This window comes from Narcine bancroftii, chromosome 2 (genome assembly GCF_036971445.1).
Source record: "Narcine bancroftii isolate sNarBan1 chromosome 2, sNarBan1.hap1, whole genome shotgun sequence".
NCBI lineage: Eukaryota > Metazoa > Chordata > Chondrichthyes > Torpediniformes > Narcinidae > Narcine > Narcine bancroftii.
In genome coordinates this window covers 190,362,347-190,382,566 of record NC_091470.1, presented here as the reverse complement: position 1 = coordinate 190,382,566, position 20,220 = coordinate 190,362,347, and the positions used below count along the sequence as shown (strand labels likewise).

Sequence of the window (20,220 nt, the reverse complement as noted above, 5' to 3'; positions counted from 1 at the left end):
ACTGTTTGAAATGTACTGGGGGGTGTAGGTTAATTGGGTGTAAATTGGGTGGCACAGACCTGTGGACCAAAATGGCCTGTTACCGTCATGTATGCTAATATAAAAAAATTTCCTATGTGATACGGCAAATCTGAAATTATCTTTGTGTTCAGCTCTAAGTTGTCCATCATAATACCCAATTTATTTTCAGGAAGCAAACCTTTTGAAAAAGTTTGTTGTCCAGTGTATTTTCTGAAGCTCTGTGACTCCTTCAGCACCTTATTTTTTTTCCCTTTGGAGCCACCACGTCGATTAGGTGGATCCCCGCAGGGAGTTTACATTGCAGAAAATCCCGGCACCACAGGGTATACTGCTTGCCTTTAAGATGTTCTGTTTTCTGTTCCACAGTCAATAGGGATCTGGTCACAGTGACCCACAACACCCCACTGGATAATTGGATGCTGGATTACCCCACTTCCAGAATTGAATAAAGAATAGTTCCTACCTGTCCACCATCAGACTCTTAAACAACAAGCTCAATTAGAGACTCTACTTTGCACAATATTTATTACCAAATATATTTTTTTCTGGATTGCACCATCAGTTTGTTCACATCTCTAACTTTTGTGCACATGTCTTGCTATTGAGTACAGTTTACATGACCAATAACTGCTTGGCCCACAGTAAAAGAATCTCAGGGCTGTATGTGATATCATGTATATATTCTGACAATAATTTGAACTTGATCTTGATTTAAACTTGAGACTCACGGGCCTATCATTCCCAGGATTCTCCTTATTACATTTGTTTTAAATACCGGGACTGCATTTGCCATTCTCCAATCCTCCGGTACCTCCCCTGTAGCCAGGGAGGAGACAATGATCATTGCCAGATCCTGGGAAGTATTCAGTCTGAATGTCTTGAAGAAGATCCAGTGCTTCTTCTTTCTTAACCTCAACATGCTCCAACACACAAGCCTGTTCTAAACTGACCTCACATTGACCTCTCCCTGATGAAGCAAAGTATTGATTTAGAACCTCCCCTACCTCCAGGCACAGATTGTCTCCTTTATTCTTAAGTAGCCCTACCTTCACTCTAGTCATCCTTCATAGAATGCTTTGGGGTTTTACTGAACCCCTCTTGCTCTCTTGTCCTTTCTTCCATTAACGCACAGTAAATAACTCGAGAGGCTAAGATTGAGTCACTGATCTACAGGCTTTTGTTCACAATGGACAAGGACCTCATCCTGTGCCGTGACCCGGGCTTTCTGGGGAAGGGCCGGGGTGTTAGAGGCTTTATAGAAGGTTAAAAGAGGGAGGGGCCACAGGTCAAATCACAGGTCGGGGTGGAATCAGGTCATCAGGAATACAGAAGTTCACCACATTCACCCCTTGTACTTTTTTTTATTGTCTATGGGATGACGTGGTCACAAAGCCGGTACAGTGGCTTGATCTTCCATACCGACCGGCGGAGCACCGGTTGTTGGGTTGCAGCCAGGGCCGCTGTTTCATCCCGGACCTCTAGCCCTGTGTTGACCTGCTGGGGGCATGATGGCTCTGGTCTAGGATGGGGGGGAGAGAGTACAAGGGTGCATATTGCATATCTGTGGAATAAGGGGGGGGGTGCTGCTTGATGAGTATGTTCCTCTGGGGTCCCTGCGTGCGTGAGGTCCCAGATGGAGGCTGGGGATACTGGGGATTCGCGTGGAGGAGCTGAACCCATTCGAACAGGGGTTGGTTTTATGGCCCTTCATGTGTTTTGATAGCAGGACTGGCCCTGGAGCCAGGAGGGTACGGTGGTCCCTGACGCGGACTTCCTGGGGAAGGAAAAAATTCTTTTGTGAGGGGTAGTGTTAGTGCCGGTACACAGAATAATTTGAGTGGCGTGGAGCGCCTCTGGAAGGACCTCCTGCCAGTGAAAGACAGGTGGTCCCCTGGACTTTAGGGCAAGGAGGATGGCCTTCCACACGGTGCCATTCTTTCTCTCTACCTGACCATTCCCCCGGGGTTATAACTCGTGGTTCTGCTGGTGGCAATACACCTAGCCAGCAGGAAATGGCGCAGCTCATCACTCATAAACGAGGGCCTCCCGGTCATTGTGGATGTACGACGGGTACCCAAACGGGATGAACAGGTTGTGCGGGGCCTCAATGACTGTGACGGTTGTCATGTCAGGGCAGGGGCTGGCAAAGGGGAACCACGAATACTCATTCATGACCTTGAGGAAGTATATATTGCGGTTGGTGGAAGGAAGGGGGCCCTTGAAGTTCATGCTCAGGTACTCAAAGGAGCTTTTATCAGGTGCTCCCTGTCCAGTTGGTAGATGTGCAGCTTGCACTCCACACAGACCTTGCAGTCGCTGGCCATGTCTCTGACATCCCCAGTGAAGTATAGCAGATTTCGAGATTTGATAAAGTGAAAAGTTCTCGTGACACTGGGGCGGAAGAGGTCCTTGTGAAGGGCTTTCAGGTGATCCACCTGTGTGCTGGCACATGTCCCTTGTAACAGGGCATGTGAGAACTTGTTTAACCTCACCAGCCAATACAGAATGTCATCATTCGAGCTGGGAGAGTTCGATCCTCCACCTCAAAATTTTATCATTTTTTATCTTACCCCACTGTTTATTGTTGAACATGAATGCCACAGCCCATTGGTCCGTGAGCAGGGAAAAACTACTGCCGACCAGGTAGTGCCTCCAGTTTCATACTGCCTCAACTATCACCTGAGCCTCCTTCTCCGATAGAGGAGTATCGGACTTCAGGGCCCTGGATGGTGTGGGAGTAAAAGACAATAGGGCGGCCTGTCTGATTGAGGGTGGAGGCCAGGGTGAAATCGGATGCATCGTTCTCCACCTGGAAGGGGGCAGATTCATCCATTTTTGTCCTCCTTTATGCGGCAGAAGGCTGCCTGTGGTTAATTTGTAAAGGGGAAGGAAGTGGACCTGATAAGGGGATGGGCTTTATCTGCATAATTTAGAACCCACTGGGGTTAAGAACCCCAGGCACCTTTTCAAGGCCTTGAGGGAGTGGGGAAGGGGGGGGGTCTAGCAGAGGCCAATGACCCCATTCTACACGACGCACCCAAGGATCACCAGTCATGTAGGGCGGAAAACACATTCTAGGTCAGGTTCAGGCATTTGGCAGTGATGAGGAATTTCTGGAGGTCCGCATCATGGCAAGTCATGGCCACAGATCATGACATTATCCAGATATGGAAAGGTGATGTGCAGGTTATTTTGGTCTATCGTCCGGTTCGTCTCCCATTGGAAGATGGAAACGCCATTGGTGACACTGAAGGGGATGCTGAGAAACTGGTAAAGCCGACTGTCTTCCTCAAAAGCTGTGTACTGATGATCCTCAGGGCAGATGGGGAGTGATAGATGGATTTCAGGTATATTGTGGAGAACACACGATACTGGGCGATTTGGTTAACCATATCCATGATGCGAGGGAGGGGGTACGCATCCAGCTGCATCTAGCAGCTAATATTTTGATTATGGCTTATCTCCAATCTGTGTTTACTTGTTGTCTTGACAACCACTACCTGAGCTCTACAGGGACTGGTGCTGGCCTCAATAATTCCCTTGTCCAAGAGTCGTCATATCTCCGCCTTTATAAACACCTTGTCCTCCTCACTGTATCGCCTGATTTTTGTGGCGACTTGCTTACAGTTGGGGATGAGGTTGGCGAACAGTGACGGGGAAGGTCGAGGCAGAGGGTCGGTTGGACCAGTGGGTGAGGGATGGGGTGAGGGGAGGGCAGAGTGGTTCATTGAGGAAGTGCACTGACCATAACGGGTGGGAGAGGGCTGTCATATTGCATTGTGAGACCCTTTAAGTGGCACTGGAAGTCAAGCTCCAACTGTACTGGTGTGCAGAGCTGCGGCATAACGAGGAGTTTAAAGTCTCTATATGTCGTGCCCCGTACGGTCGGAATTACTGGAGTGTAACTGTGGATTTCTGTGGAATGAGACTTTGAGGCTAGTGTGACTTTGTAGGTGACCGGTTTAGCCTCAAGGGAGTAACGCTGGACAGGATGAATAAAGCTCTCGGTTCTCCTGCTATTGAAAAGGAATTCAGTCACCTGGTTGTTGATGGAGAAGTTCTGGTCCAGCACCGCTGAGGCCAGGGTTGGTCTGTGGTCAGACCTGCGCTGACTCGCCATCTCTGATGGTGATGCCGACGCAACAGCGTAGGTCTCCCCAGAAGTTGGTGGCATCCAAGATAGCGGCCTCCACATCGCGACGTGGTCGTCTGCAGAATATGGTGGCTGCCATGCTGCGCAAGCGGTGGCACTGGGACTGGAAGGCTGTGATCAGCATACTCTTGCATAGTGGCCTTTCTTCTTGCACTTGGAGCACATCGCGTCTCCAGCGTGGCAGTGGCTTCGGGGGTGTTTTGCCTGGCCGAAGAAGTAGCACTTAGGGTGCTCCTGGGAGACGGTGGGCTCATTAATCAACCGTGGTAGCGGACCAATGGCCTGTAGGCCCACAACCCAGGATGGTGACCATTGGGTGGCCCATTCGCAGAGTATGTCTCTGCATTGCAGAGGGCTGTCTCCAGCGATTTTTCAAAATCAATCACCCCTTTCAAGTCTAAACTTACTCTTCTCGAGTAACCTCTGGCACACGTAGTCAGACCTGATTCCTGTAACATAAGTGTCCTGGATCATGACCTCCATATTTTGGGTGGCTGATACTGCCTGGAAGTTGTATGCCCACACGAGTCCCCACAGGGCCTGGAGAAACCCATTGCCCAATTCACCCGATCGCTGTCTGCGGGTAGCCAGCATATCTGGCGTATTCCTTGTTAATGTTCTCCCTGTATTGTCCCTTGAGTATGTGGTGGCGCCCCTGATCATTGGGAACACTCCGGGTCCGAACTGGGAGAAGAGAAGATGCCATCTGTTTGTTTCAGTGGCCATGGTGCCGGCTGAGTTCTGTAGGAAGACGTCGAAACAGCGAAGCCAGAGTTCGAAGCTGTCTGAGGCAGATCGATCTTCAGCTTGTCGGGTTTCAGGAGTTGGTCCATTATTGGTGATGAAAACAAAAAAAAATGGTGAATATAATTGATGCCCAGTAAATATCTCGAGAGGCTGAGACCTGGGCTTTCTGGGGAAGGGTCAAGGTGTTAGAGGCTTTTATACAAGGTCAAGGAAGGAGGGGCCACAGGTGCAGGTGCAGTCACAGGATGGGGTGGAAGCAGGTAATCAGGGATACAGCAGTTCAGCTGTTCACCACAACCATATAATTCTCTTGAGCCCTTCCTGACTTTTGCTTCCTAAAGCTAATGTGTGCTTCCTTCTTCCTCTTAACGAGCCGTCTCACCTCTTTTGTCAACCACTGTTCCCTTATCCTACCACTTTCTTTCTGTCTAAGTGGGACAAGCCTTTCCAGAATCCATTGCAAATGATCCCTAAACATTCTTCACATCTCCACTTTTTCCTGAGAACATCTAGCCCCAATATATTTGCTCAAATTCCAGCCTAATCTCATCGTAATTAGCCAAAACACAGGAATGCTGGAGGATCTCAGCTGGCCTCGCGGCGACCATAGGAGGTAAAGATATGGAACTGACGTTTCAGGCCTGACCCTTTCCTCAAGTCCTTCACTCACACCTTCCAACTGAAGCAACAGTTCCCTTGTGCATCTACAGGGGTCACCTACTGCATGCGGAGCTCCTGCTGTGGTCTTCTCTATATTAGGAGGCTGGGCACAGACTGGGAGATCGCTTCATTGATGCAGGGGTCATCCACTGCATGCGGAGCTCCTGCTGTGGTCTTCTCTACGTTAGGAGGCTGGGCACAGACTGGGAGATCGCTTCATTGATGCAGGGGTCATCCACTGCATGCAGAGCTCCTGCTGTGGTCTTCTCTACGTTAGGAGGCTGGGCACAGACTGGGAGATCGCTTCATTGATGCAGGGGTCATCCACTGCATGCGGAGCTCCTGCTATGGTCTCCTCTACATTGGGGGAGGCTGGATGCAAACTGGGAGATCGCTTCACTGAGCACCTCAGCTCTGTCAGCCACAATAGCATGGACTTCCCAGTGGCCACCCATTTCAATTCGCCACCCCATTTCCCTTTCCGACATGTCTGTCCATGGACTAGAAATGGGACCACCCGCAAATTGGAGGAACATCACCTCATCTTCCGATTGGGCCCCCTCCAACTTCTTCGGTTTCCATCTCTCTCTCTTCCCCTTTCCCTATGTTTCCTTTCCTCCAGTTCTGCATTCACAGATCCACCCTCACCCCCCCCCCCACCCAACAAATTATTTCTCACTTTTCCTATCCTTCTGCCCGTGCTCCTCCATCTTCCCTCCAACCACAGCCTTTTAATTCAGGTGCCTGCTTGCTTTTTGCTCATGCCTTGACAAAGGGCGGCTTGGGTCCTAAATGTCGGTGAAATATCTTTCCCTCCTCTGGACGCTGATGGACCTGCTGAGTTCCTCCAACATCCCAGCCTTCTAACCGCAGTCGCAGCGTCTGCAACCTTTTGTGTTCCTCTCCACAGAGCACATTGTGTCCTGTAAAGTGACCTACCTGCCCTCACGGTCAGTGTCTCCGACAGGCTGCTGTGCTGAACCTGACAGGAGAAGGTCCGTGGATCACGACCTTGCAGCTCAATGAGCAGTTCCATCCAGTACGTCCCGTCTTGGTTTTGTAGAACAGTCGCGTTGCTGCCAGCTGAGACGGCCTGCCCATTCCTCAGCCAAGTGGCGTTGATGGCACGGGGGTAAAAGGGAGTGATGAGGCACACAAGAGTATCGCCCTCTTCAGGAGACAGGCTCCTGATGAACAGCACCAGCTCTGGAGCAACTGGGGAAGAATGGTAAATCACATCACTTTCCCAACACAGACCTGCCAGTCTGAGGGCTGGAATCATGGCTGTCTAACCCTGCCACCTCCAACAGCCACCTACACAACCATCCCCTCCAGCAACCCAGGATTTAAGTCTCCAGCTTAAGATTAGTCACAGGTCAAGGCTCCACGCCCTGTTAGAAGAGTGAGAGGGGATCTGATAGAAATGTATAAAATTATGAAAGGCGTAGATCAGATAGAATTAAGCAAGTTGTTTCCATTGGTGGGGGAGACTAGAACTAGGGGACATAGCCTTAGGATCCAGGGTAGAAGATTTTGAATGGAGATGAGGGGGTGAATCTGTGGAAATTGCTGCCCTTTGAACAGCAAATTTAAGACAAGGTTGGATAGATTTTTACATGGTAGGGGGATTAAGGGATATGGGGAAAAGGCAAGTAGGTGGAGATGAGCCTATCAGATCAGCCATGATCTCATTGAATTGCAAAGCAGGCTTGACAGGCCAGATGGCCGAATCCTGATCCTATTTCTTATGTTCCCAATTCAGGGAATCCTCGGATGCCCAAGATGAGATCATCCCCAAACTCTCAGATGCAGGATGGTCTCATTGGCTAAAATTAAAGCTCGTATCAGGAACATCATTGATCGGGAGCTCCCTCACCATCGTGGGCCAGGAGAATCCTGGATTGGGAACCCCCACGCTGCCCTGGATCCAGAGCTCCCTCAGTTTCCAGATCAGGAGATCTGTCACCATCCCAGATTGGGAGAGCTTTCACCAACCCGGATCGGTTGACTCCAGATAGGGAACTCCGCCACCCTCCCAGCCAGAGGATGCACACTGAGATGCTCCAACTTGCCTTTTCTTTCCAGGGCCGCTTTACCAAGCTTGAGGATATTCTGCAAGTCGGAAATGCAGCTGGCATTCACTGCACGGATAGGCGAGGATTCTTCATCCAATATGCTTAGAGGGTCATTTGTGGCAGCAAAGATACCGGTGGCAGAACACTTCATTATGATAATATCACAGTCAATCTCTCCAGCAGTTTCCGTCTTTAAATTTACAAAAACATTGGTTGTAGATTCAGATTGTGTACAGCCCCACATCCCCTCCAAGTAGTGGATGCCTGTGAAGGATGAACAGGTTAATCTTCATAGTAAAAAAAAAATCAGAGATGTTGGAGGGAGGGTGGCAGAATTAATGTAGCCAGTAAGCACAACGTTGTACAGAGCCAGCGTCCCTGGTTCGAATCCCGCGCAGTCTTTAAGGAGTTTGTATGCTCTCCCCTATCCAAAACTTCAAAAACATATGGGTCTTGTAGGTTAATTGGTGTGATTGGGTGACACTGGCTTGTGCGCCGGAAGGACTGTTACCATGCTGTGTGTCTAAATTTAATTTAAATATAAATTGAATCTCAACAGGTCTCGCAGAGTCATAGAAAGTAAGGATATATATAACCGATGTTTCAGGCCTGAGCCCTTCTTCAAGGTACGAGTGCAAAGCAGGAAGGTGTCAAAATTAATGGACTGGGGAGAACGAAAGAAAGGGCAGGGGGAGAACCACAGTCCAACTGCCAAAAGGTGATAATTGGGCACAGATAGGAGGACAGCAGAAGAAAGGTGTGAATCAATTGGGGCAGGGGCTGGCTCTGAGAATAGAGAGCTGCAGGAAAGGAGAGAGAGCAACAAGGAGAGAGAGAGACAGAGCTAAAGGAAAAGAGAAGTAGAGGGCTAACAGAAACCAAAGATGTAAATGTCGTCCGGTTGGAAGGTGCCCAGATGGACGATGAGGTGGTGTTCTTCCAGTTTGTAGGTGGACTCAGTCTGTCTATGTATGAGACCAAGGGCAAGGGACCCATGTCAACAAGGGAATGGGATGTAAAATTGAAATGGGTGGCCACTGGGAGATATAACCATGGACAAACATATCAATTAAATCATCATTAATTTTCAGTGCTTCAACCCAGACCCCTATGGATATTACCTATGCACATACTGACTCATCGTAGGACTGTTATAGTGTGTGCTGGGGTGAGAAGGCGGGGACAGGGTACTGAACTTAAGATCAGCCATGATCTCATTGAATGGCGGAGCAGGCTCGAAGGGCCAAATGACCTACTCCTGCTCCTATCTTCTATGTTTCTATGTGTACAGACCACAGGATCACAGTGATGGATGGTGTAGTTATATCAGTTTGTGCACAGAGCGCAAGATCATAGTGGGGTACATTGTACAGTGGCATCAGTGTGAGTGCAGAGCGTGGGATCATAGTGAGGGACCATGTAAGGTTGCAATGTGTGCATAGAGCCTGGCATTACTATAAGGTACTGTGTGTAGGTGTGTGTACAGAGGAGGGAGTCGCAGTGAGGGATTGTATACTGAGTGTGAGTGTGTGTACAGAGCGCAGGATTACAGGGAAGGACTGTGTACTGTGTGGGTGTGTGTACAAAGAAGGGGTCACAGTGAGGGACTGTGCACTGTGTGAGTCTGTGTACAGAGAAGGGGTCACAGGGAGGGACTGCACTGTGTGGGTGTGTGTACAGAGAAGGGGTCATGGAGGGACTGCGTACTGTGTGGGTGTGTGTACAAAGAAGGGGTCACAGTGAGGGACTGTATACTGTGTGGGTGTGTGTACAGAGAAGGGGTCACAGTGAGGGACTGTGCACTGTGTGGGTCTGTGTGCAGAGAAGGGGCCACAGTGAGGGACTGTATACTGTGTGTGGGTGTGTGTACAGAGAAGGGGTCACAATGTGGGATTGTTCACTGTGTGGGTGCATGTACAGAGAAGGGGTCACAGGGAGGGACTGCACTGTGTGGGTGTGTGTACAGAGAAGGGGTCACAATGTGGGATTGTGCAGAGTGTGGGTGCATGTACAGAGAAGGGAGTCACAGTGAGGGACTGCGTACTGTGTGGGTGTGTGTACAGAAAAGGGGGTCACAATGTGGGATTGTGCACTGTGTGGTGCATGTACAGAGGAGGGAGTTGCAGTGAGGGACTGCGTACTGTGTGGGTGTGTGTACAGAAAAGGGGGTCACAATGTGGGATTGTGCACTGTGTGGTGCATGTACAGAGGAGGGAGTTGCAGTGAGGGACTGCGTACTGTGTGAGTGTGTGTACAGATAAGGGGTCACAATGTGGGATTGTTCACTGTGTGGGTGCATGTACAGAGAAGGGGTCACAGGGAGGGACTGCACTGTGTGGGTGTGTGTACAGAGAAGGGGTCACAATGTGGGATTGTGCAGAGTGTGGGTGCATGTACAGAGAAGGGAGTCACAGTGAGGGACTGCGTACTGTGTGGGTGTGTGTACAGAAAAGGGGGTCACAATGTGGGATTGTGCACTGTGTGGTGCATGTACAGAGGAGGGAGTTGCAGTGAGGGACTGCGTACTGTGTGAGTGTGTGTACAGAGAAGGGGTCACAATGTGGGATTGTGCACTGTGTGGGTGCATGTACAGAGGAGGGAGTTGCAGTGAGGGACTGCGTACTGTGTGAGTGTGTGTACAGAGAAGGGGTCACAATGTGGGATTGTGCACTGTGTGGGTGCATGTACAGAGAAGGGGTCACAATGTGGGATTGTGCACTGTGTGGGTGCATGTACAGAGAAGGGGTCACAGGGAGGGACTGCACTGTGTGGGTGTGTGTACAGAGAAGGGGTCATGGAGGGACTGCGTACTGAGTGGGTGTGTGTACAGAGAAGGGGTCACAGTGAGGGACTGCGTACTGTGTGGGTATGTGTACAGAGAAGGGGTCACAGGGAGGGACTGTGTACTGTGTAGGTGTGTGTACAGAGAAGGGGTCACAGGGAGGGACTGTGTACTGTGTGTGGGTGTGTGTACAGAGAAGGGGTCACAATGTGGGATTGTGCACTGTGTGGGTGCATGTACAGAGAAGGGGTCACAATGTGGGATTGTGCACTGTGTGGGTGCATGTACAGAGAAGGGGTCACAGGGAGGGACTGCACTGTGTGGGTGTGTGTACAGAGAAGGGGTTATGGAGGGACTGCGTACTGTGTGGGTGTGTGTACAGGGAAGGGGTCATGGAGGGACTGCGTACTGAGTGGGTGTGTGTGCAGAGAAGGGGTCACAGTGAGGGACTGTGTACTGTGTAGGTGTGTGTACAGAGAAGGGGTCACAGGGAGGGACTGTGTACTGTGTGTGGGTGTGTGTACAGAGAAGGGGTCACAATGTGGGATTGTGCACTGTGTGGGTGCATGTAGAGAGAAGGGAGTCGCAGGGAGGGACTGCGTACTGTGTGGGTGTGTGTACAGGGAAGGGGTCACAGTGAGGGACTGCGTACTGTGTGGGTGTGTGTACAGAGAAGGGGTCACAGGGAGGGACTCTGTACTGTGTGTGGGTGTGTATACAGAGAATGGGTCATAGGAAGGGACTGTGTACTGTGTGGGTGTGTGTACAGAGAAGGGGTCGCAGTGAGGGACTGCGTACTGTGTGGGTGTGTGTACAAAGAAGGGGTCACAGTGAGGGACTGTATACTGTGTGGGTGTGTGTACAGAGAAGGGGTCACAGTGAGGGACTGTGCACTGTGTGGTGCATGTACAGAGGAGGGAGTTGCAGTGAGGGACTGCGTACTGTGTGAGTGTGTGTACAGAGAAGGGGTCACAATGTGGGATTGTTCACTGTGTGGGTGCATGTACAGAGAAGGGGTCACAGGGAGGGACTGCACTGTGTGGGTGTGTGTACAGAGAAGGGGTCACAATGTGGGATTGTGCAGAGTGTGGGTGCATGTACAGAGAAGGGAGTCACAGTGAGGGACTGCGTACTGTGTGGGTGTGTGTACAGAAAAGGGGGTCACAATGTGGGATTGTGCACTGTGTGGTGCATGTACAGAGGAGGGAGTTGCAGTGAGGGACTGCGTACTGTGTGAGTGTGTGTACAGAGAAGGGGTCACAATGTGGGATTGTGCACTGTGTGGGTGCATGTACAGAGGAGGGAGTTGCAGTGAGGGACTGCGTACTGTGTGAGTGTGTGTACAGAGAAGGGGTCACAATGTGGGATTGTGCACTGTGTGGGTGCATGTACAGAGAAGGGGTCACAATGTGGGATTGTGCACTGTGTGGGTGCATGTACAGAGAAGGGGTCACAGGGAGGGACTGCGTACTGTGTGGGTGTGTGTACAGAGAAGGGGTCACAGGGAGGGACTGTGTACTGTGTGTGGGTGTGTGTACAGAGAAGGGGTCACAATGTGGAATTGTGCACTGTGTGGGTGCATGTAGAGAGAAGGGAGTCGCAGGGAGGGACTGCACTGTGTGGGTGTGTGTACAGAGAAGGGGTCATGGAGGGACTGCGTACTGTGTGGGTGTGTGTACAGGGAAGGGGTCATGGAGGGACTGCGTACTGAGTGGGTGTGTGTGCAGAGAAGGGGTCACAGTGAGGGACTGTGTACTGTGTAGGTGTGTGTACAGAGAAGGGGTCACAGGGAGGGACTGTGTACTGTGTGTGGGTGTGTGTACAGAGAAGGGGTCACAATGTGGGATTGTGCACTGTGTGGGTGCATGTAGAGAGAAGGGAGTCGCAGGGAGGGACTGCGTACTGTGTGGGTGTGTGTACAGGGAAGGGGTCACAGTGAGGGACTGCGTACTGTGTGGGTGTGTGTACAGAGAAAGGGTCACAGGGAGGGACTCTGTACTGTGTGTGGGTGTGTATACAGAGAATGGGTCATAGGAAGGGACTGTGTACTGTGTGGGTGTGTGTACAGAGAAGGGGTCACAGAGAGGGACTGTGATCTGTGTGTAGGTGCGTGTTCAGAGAAGGGGTCACAATGAGGTGTCGTGTACTATGTGCACTATGTACAGAGAAGGCACACGCAGTGGGAGGAGGAAGGGGTTGTGTGTAGAACCAGCAAACTGCAGTTTGAATCCTAGCACTGAATGTTGAATATGACCCAGGGACTCCCATCTGGGGATCATATCCAGGGACCATGGCAGTAGCAGGAGAGATGAGGACACCCATCACCGACAGAAAAGTTCACCATGTGTCGAGGATGGGGAGCTCACCATACCCTCTGCCCTGACAGCCACATGAAAAGCCAGCATGGTCAGTGAGCCTGATGGTCTCCGCAGTGTTTCTACCTGTCGGAGGGAGGCAGGAGGGGTCTCCAGGGATAGGATTCTGAAAGGCTGCAACTTCCCCAGGATAATTGGGAATCTGTTTCTAATTGCAGGTGTGGCCCAGACTCCAGGAAGTGAGTTATAGGAATAGGTTAAGCAGGTTAGGACTTTATTCCCCGGAGCACAGAAGAATGAGAGAAGATTTGATAGAGGCATTTAAAATTATGAGAGTGAATGTACGTCAGTTTTTTCCACTGAGGACAGGAGAGATACAAACCAGAGGACATGGGTTAAGGATAAAAGGGAAAAGTTTAGGGGGAATATGAAAGGCAACTTCTTCACAAAGAGAGCGGTGGGAGTGTGGAACGAGCTGCCAGCTGAAGTGGTGAATTTGGGCTCAATTTTAACATTTAAGAAGAATTCGGTCAGGTACCTGGATAGGAGAGGTACGGAGGGCTATGGACTGAGTGCAGGTCAGTGGGTTGAGGCAGAAAAATGGTCCAGCATGCCCTGGGCTTGTTTCTATGCTATCGTTCTATGGTTCTACAGTATGGAATAGATTGTGAACCTTAAGAGATCAGGGTGACATAGTTAACGCAGCGCCAGTGACCGGGTTCGAATTCAGCGCTGTCTGTATGGAGTTTGTATGTTCTCCCAATGTCATGAGTGGGTTTCCTCCGGGTGCTTCGGTTTCTCCCTATGTTCCAAAGATATGCAGGTAGTCTGTTAATTAGTCACATGGGTTTATTTGGGCACCGCGGTCTCGTGGGTTAGAAGGGTTTGTTACTGTACTGTGTCTCTTATTGAAATTGAAAATTTTGAAAGAAATCGAAAGGGGGGATTGGAATTTTAAAATTTAAAAACTGAACTGTTAACTGCTAGCCACACGATTCAATGTAGTTAAAAAGGAAAGTGTGCAGATGCTGGAGTCGAGAACAACGCACATCAATGCTGGAGAAACTCAGCAAGCCATTCACCATCCATAGGAAATGTAATGATATGGTTATATGTACTATAGGCACAGGCTGGTCTGCCTTCCCGATGACATCCTCTCCTGGTCTCCTCCCCTGTGACCCAGGCCATAAAGGTCGAGACTCCTCTCCCTCCCCTCATTTCCCTAGCTTGGACCCGGTCCAGCAGTCTCGTGTGTAATAAAGCCCATTGTTCCCCACAGTCTCTGTAATTATTGGGGCAACTGGTAGTGCCCAACAGGAAGTAAAAGGAAGCCACCACTTAGAGCCTGGGCTCTTTGTCTAGGGATGAGCAAAAAGCAGGCAGGCAGGTGCCTGAATAAGAAGGTGTGGGAGGCGAGGGGGGAGGAAGACACAGGTAGGAGTTCAGGCAACCAGTTCCTCGGTGGATATGGGTGGGAGGCAGGGGAGAAAAGCTGAGGTGATGGGGAAGGAAAGAGGGGAGGAGAGAACTGAATGGAGAGGGAAAGAAAGTGGGTGGGGAACTGAATGGAGAGGGAGGGGAAAGCAGGGGGAACTGGAGGAAAAGAGATGGGACAATGGGGGAGGGGGAGAGAGAGAGAGAGAGAGAGATTTAACAGAAACAGGAGACGTTGATGTTACTCTCTGGTTGGAGAGTGCCCAGATGGAATATTAGGCATTGTTTGACCAATTTGTAGGTTTGGCAGTGCCTATGGCTATGGAGAGATCTGTGGAGGTCATTTCCTGCACCCAGTGCTCCCATTGTGGCCTCCTCTACATCAGGGAGACTGAGCGCAGACAAGAAGATTGTTTCGTCAAGCATCTTTTCTCTGACTGCTGCACTAGCAGGGACTGCCCGGTGGCCATCCATTTTAATTCCATGCCCCATTCCCACACCAACATGTCAATCCAGGACCTCCAGTACTGCCAAACCTGTGGTGCTTGCAACTCTACCCATTTTGTCTGGACACACTCCACCAGATTATAATCGACCTCTGGTTTCCGTTGAACCCCTCCACCGAGTCTTTCTATTTCCCTCACTCTCTGTCTCCCTTCCTCCAGCTCCCACCCCAGTCACCCAGCAAACCCCTCCCCCATCACTACTCAGATTGTTTTCTCTTCTACACTCTCACTGCATCCACCTATTGACCTCTTGCCAGTGCTCCTCCCCCTGTCCCTTCCTCTCCTCCCCCACATTTTAATTTCGGTCCCTGGTTTTGATCATACTCAAAACGTTGGTTATCCTCTGCTTCTTCGAGACACTGCGTGACTTGCTGAGTTTCTCCAGCATTTGTTTGACTTGCACCTAAAATTTAATGTGAGCTTCAGTAAAGGTTCAAAATACATACTGAAAAATGAGGCGTATATTCTCAGTTCTTCAGATAAAAGCTTTTCGACTGAGCGTGAGATTTCTTTTTGCTGATTCCAGTACTTAGTCAGGAGGCTGCCTTTCATCCATGGCTTCCTGGGTTCAACCTGCATCAAGGAGCTGTTGTAGTAATCTATCTGCAGGTCATCCAGCATCCCCACCCTGGAGAAAGTCGGCTGTTGGGGAACGTTGAAGGAAAAGTTGAACAAATACTTCAGGCTGTGTGAGGCTGAGGCAAAGAAACAAGAGAGGAAGGTGAGAGAGCAGCCGAGGGGAGGTCCATCCTCTCTGAAGAATGCCCGCCTTATTCAAGCCGCTTGTCTGGCATCGCCCACACCTCCTCCCTCACTGCTATTTGGGGCCCCCGCCGGTCCAAGTGAAGCCATACTTCACTCATGAATCTGCAGGGGTCATCTACTGCATCCGGTGCTCCCGTACTGCATCCGGTGCTCCCGTGGAGGTCTCCGCTATATCGGAGAGACTGGACGCAGATTGTGAGATTGCTTCACTGAGAATGATTGCTCTGTCTGCTGTAATGGTGGGGATCTCCCAGAGGTCAAGCATTTCAATTCCCCATCCCATTCCCTTGCTGACATGTCTCTTGCACAACCAGGCTGAGACCACCTGCAAATAGAAAGATCAGCATCACATATTGTGTCTGGGCACCCTCCAACCAGATGACATTTACGTCAACTTCTCTGGTTTCCAATATCCTCCCACTTACCCTTGTCTCGCCCCCTTCCCCTATACCCATGTCTCCTTTCCTCCCCCCCTCTCTCCTCTCTCTCTCCCCCCCTTTCCCATTCCCTCTGTTTCCTTTCTTCCAGCTCTGTATTCACAGACCCACCCCTCTCCCTGATCAATTCTCGCCTTCCCTCTCCTGTCCTCATATTCATATTCAATTCTACAGAACAATGAAGATTTTGCTTCCTGAACACCTTTGGGTGTATTTCATTTGGATTTTGGGCTGCTGATCATGAAAAACAAGGATAAAATTTTCCTATCACATACCATTTTTTTAGATAAAACTTATTTCTGTGATTTCCTGTCATCTTCTTCAAGCAGACAAAACCATGAAGTTCAACATGTCATCGAAAATTCATTTTCTGCATTCGCACTTGAATGTCTTCCCTGCTGGTCTTGGTGCAGTCAGTGACGAACACGGTGAAAGGATTCACCAGGATATTGTGACCGTGGAAACATGGTATCAGGACAACAGGAATAGCCTGACTATTCCAGTCACTGACACAAGAGGCATCAGATGCCGAGTACAAACATGTTTAGGCCTTATGTTTTTACTTCAACCACAGGGTCTGCAGACTTTTGTATTTTACTTTTGTCCACAATGTATCTAATTTTCCTTTTAAGATTGTGAAGAATCAATTTACCTATCTTGGTACAGGTACTCGATCCTTTATCCGGACATCTAAAACCCGGTAAATGGGGAGAGAGGTGGCCAGCGCTTGGGGGAGGCGGCCGAGGGACTGGCACTTGGGGGAGGCGGCCGAGGGACCGACGTTTGGGGGAGACAGTGGGCGACTGGAAGGGGGTGGGGTGGATACGGCAGCACAATTCGGGTGGGCTTTCCGAGATCCAGAAAAATCCAAAATTTGGAACACACTGCCCCCTAAGGGTTCCAGATAAAGGATTGTGTACCTGTATTACAATTCCTTTATTAAATCAGGTGAGGCCTTTTTGGAATAGAATTAAGGAACTTTTAGAAGTTTTATTTAAATTTAAAATTTTGCTTGATCCTATGGTATTTTTAGTGGGTTTGAGTTTGGAACTAAAATTAGATAATTCTCAAATTGCTTTTCTGAGACTGGCCCTAGCTGTGGCAAGAAAACTTTTTGCAATTACTTGGAGAAATTAGACTGATTTGAGTATTCAATGTTGGCATTTGGAAGTGAAGTCTTGTATCCCATTGGAAAAGATTATGTACAATTTACATAATAATTATCCTTTCTTTGTTAAAGTTCAGAGCCCGTATATGAGATATATGGGTTTGAATTTGTAATAGTTATTTTTTCCCATGGTTGTTGGGGATGCACCAAACCATGGCAATAATTGATGATTTTTACATAAGTTGATCTCTTCTATCTTCTATATTTTTTTTTCTTTTGGGGTAGATTAGAGGGGGGTTGGAAGGGGTGGGGGTGTTAGGGTTGGGGGTGGGGGATTATATGTACAAATATTATGTATTTACTTGCATTTTGATTTTGATTGTTTGACTTATTTTGATTAATAAATAAAATTTTAAAAAAGAGATGGTCGCCTTTATCTATTTCCATGATTGGTCACATCAATTCCATTAAAATTAACATTTTCCCTAAATTTTTGTATTTTTTCCAATCTACACCAATTTTTATTTCCAAATTTTTTTTGACTCACTTAATTCGCTCATATCTTCCTACACATGGCAAAGAAAATGTTTAAATAAAACTCATCTTCAAAAAGGAATGGGGGATTGGCATTACCTAATTTTGGATTTTATTACTGGGCGGTCAATATACAGAATTTGCTTCTTTTATTACACTTCGATAATCTACTTGGCCGCCCTACATGGGTAGAAATGGAATTTAATTTTACTAAAAGTACTTCTATGTTAGCAACTCTAGGGTCTTTTTTTAATCCTCTTCTATATATAAATTAACTGATAATCCAATAATTAGACATCATTTGAGAATATAGGCACATTTATGTTTTTTTGGATTTCAGAGTTTTTCCTCTTGCTAGTCCTGTTATATCTAATAACCTCTTTCAATCTTCTTTGCAAGACACTGTCTTTAATGACTGGTATAGGTTGGGTATTAAATGTTTTAAAGATCTTTTTATACAAAACAATTTTGCTTCCTTTGAATAATTGGTGGTAAAATTTAACTTACCAAACACTCCTTTTTTTTAAGATATTTACATGTTAGATATTTTGTTCAATCTCAGATCCCTTGACTTCCCATGGATTCCCAAACCAAACATTCTTGATACACAATATATCTAATGGGGAAGCTTCTTCTGTCTGAAGCCTTTAATTCCTATGGATGCTTCGTGACCTACGGAGTTTCTCCAGCACGTTTATCTATTGCCCTCAACCCCTGCATCTGCAGCCTTTCTTGTTCAACAGCTTCTGCTGCTTTCTCGGGCAGAGAATTCCATAGATTGACTCCACTTTGGGAAAAGCAGTTCCGCCTCATCTCAGTCTTAAATCTACTCCCCTGGACCTCGAGGCAATGTCCCCTAGTTCTGGACTCGCCTAGTAACTGCCTACATCCATCCTACTTTTTTTCAATCATTTTATATGTTGCTCAAACTGTGAATTCGCTAAGAGCGTGTGGAGAAGGATGCAAGGGTACTTGTCACATTTCATCTCCAGCGGCAGTGTGACAGAGGACTCTCTGATCTACGGGCTGTTCCCGGAGGCACACACAGAATCAGTCATCCAGAACTGCCGGAAGACCATCAACTTGGTGAAAGGCTTAGATTAGTCCACCCGAAACCTGTTGGTCCTTCACAACACAGAGATGTCGGAGTGGGAATGCTGCCAAATGGGACATTCCAGGCTGCAGGAATACGTGCTGAGGCTTGGTGCAGCCAACGAGAGGGTGATGGGGGGGGGGGGGGGGGCACAATCTAGGGCCCTTCCGTTACAGGATTGAAATCGAGGGAAAGCCCCACAAACAATGGAGGGGGGTTAACTACAAGGGTCCACGGGAGTTGGAACAGTGCAAAATATAAAATTGATGGATTAATGCAACAATGTACAGTAAAGGAATGTATGAATATAACACTAAGGATGCAAAGAGACCTATGTGATGCATGGCTGCAGCAGCAAGCAGATACAAAACTCGAGAAAGACTGTACAACAGATTTTATTCAGTTAAAAGTCTCTGCTACAGCGGCAGCTATACTAATGACTCCTGAGTGACTGGCTCGGGATTCTATCCTGGGCAGTTGATTGACAGCCGGCTGGGTACAGTTAGGTCTATTCAGGTTGGCTGATTGACAGCCGGCTAGGTGTGGTCTGTCCTCCAGTGATCTTCCTGTACTGACAATAACCACACCAGCAGTGCGGGTATAAGACAGCTTTAATAAACTAACATGTACACTACGAGGTCTTGTCTCTCTGCAAGACAAACCTGGAAGGCTAAACTGTGGTTCTGGACTGAATTCTATACAAGGTCACCGGGATGCCCCCTGGTGACCTAGTGGTGTAATTACAGATCACCACACTTCCTGCAGGTACAGAGATTGCCCACTGCAGTAGGCTAGTGGTGCATCACCAGAACCTAACATGGATTTTTTGTATATAATGTTACTGTGAATAAAGTTTATTTTTTAGAGAAAAAAAAGTTTTCATCAAATCCACTCTAAATTCTTCTAAATTCCAGCACGTATCCATAAGGCCATAAGATATCGGAGCAGAACAGGGCATTCAACAGGGAATGGATCATAAGCTGATCCATTCTCATCCCCATAACCTTTGAAACCCTGACTAATCAGATTACTATTAATCCTTGTCTTAATGATCTGGACTCCACAGCTGCGCATGCCAGCAAATTCCAGAGGTTCACTACTCTCTGGCTGAAGAAATCCCTCCGTATCTCTGTTTTGAATGGGCACCCTTCAATGCTGACTCCCTCTCTGACTACCCCCTCCAAGGGAAACAACTTTGCCACATCTACTCTGTCCAGGCCTTTTGACATTCAAAATGGTTCTATGAGGCCCCTCTCTCATCCTTCTGAACTCCAAGGAATACAGCCCAAGAGCCATCAGACATTCCTCATATGCTAATACCTTAATTCCAGGAATCATTCCTGCAAATCTGCTCTGAACCCTTTCCAATGACAGCACACCCTTTCTTTAATAAGGTCCCTAAAACTGAACCCCGATTTCTAAGCGAGGCCTCAAAAGTGCCTTATAAAGCAACAACATTGTATCCTTGCTCTTGTATCCTGTCCTCCGGAATTGTAATTGCCACCAACTCAACATGGAGGTTAATCTTTTGACTCCCAAGTCACCTTGCACCTCCTAATTTTGAATTTTCTCCCCATCCAAACAATAGCC

The 20,220-nt window shown here is 48.5% G+C and overlaps 1 protein-coding gene across 5 annotated transcripts in view; it reads right to left on the bottom strand.

The window, feature by feature from the left end:
* LOC138754832 (class I histocompatibility antigen, Gogo-A*0501 alpha chain-like) overlaps positions 1-20,220 on the bottom strand; it is a 64,421-nt gene that overhangs the window by 30,522 nt on the left and 13,679 nt on the right. For all 5 annotated transcript variants that reach the window (XM_069919724.1, XM_069919725.1, XM_069919726.1 and 2 more), the window contains exons 2-4: positions 15,140-15,388; positions 7,654-7,920; positions 6,521-6,796 (exon numbers count right to left, since the gene is read on the bottom strand). In XM_069919724.1, coding sequence (XP_069775825.1) covers positions 6,521-6,796; positions 7,654-7,920; positions 15,140-15,388 — 792 coding nt within the window. The remainder of the gene's footprint in view (positions 1-6,520; positions 6,797-7,653; positions 7,921-15,139; positions 15,389-20,220) is intronic.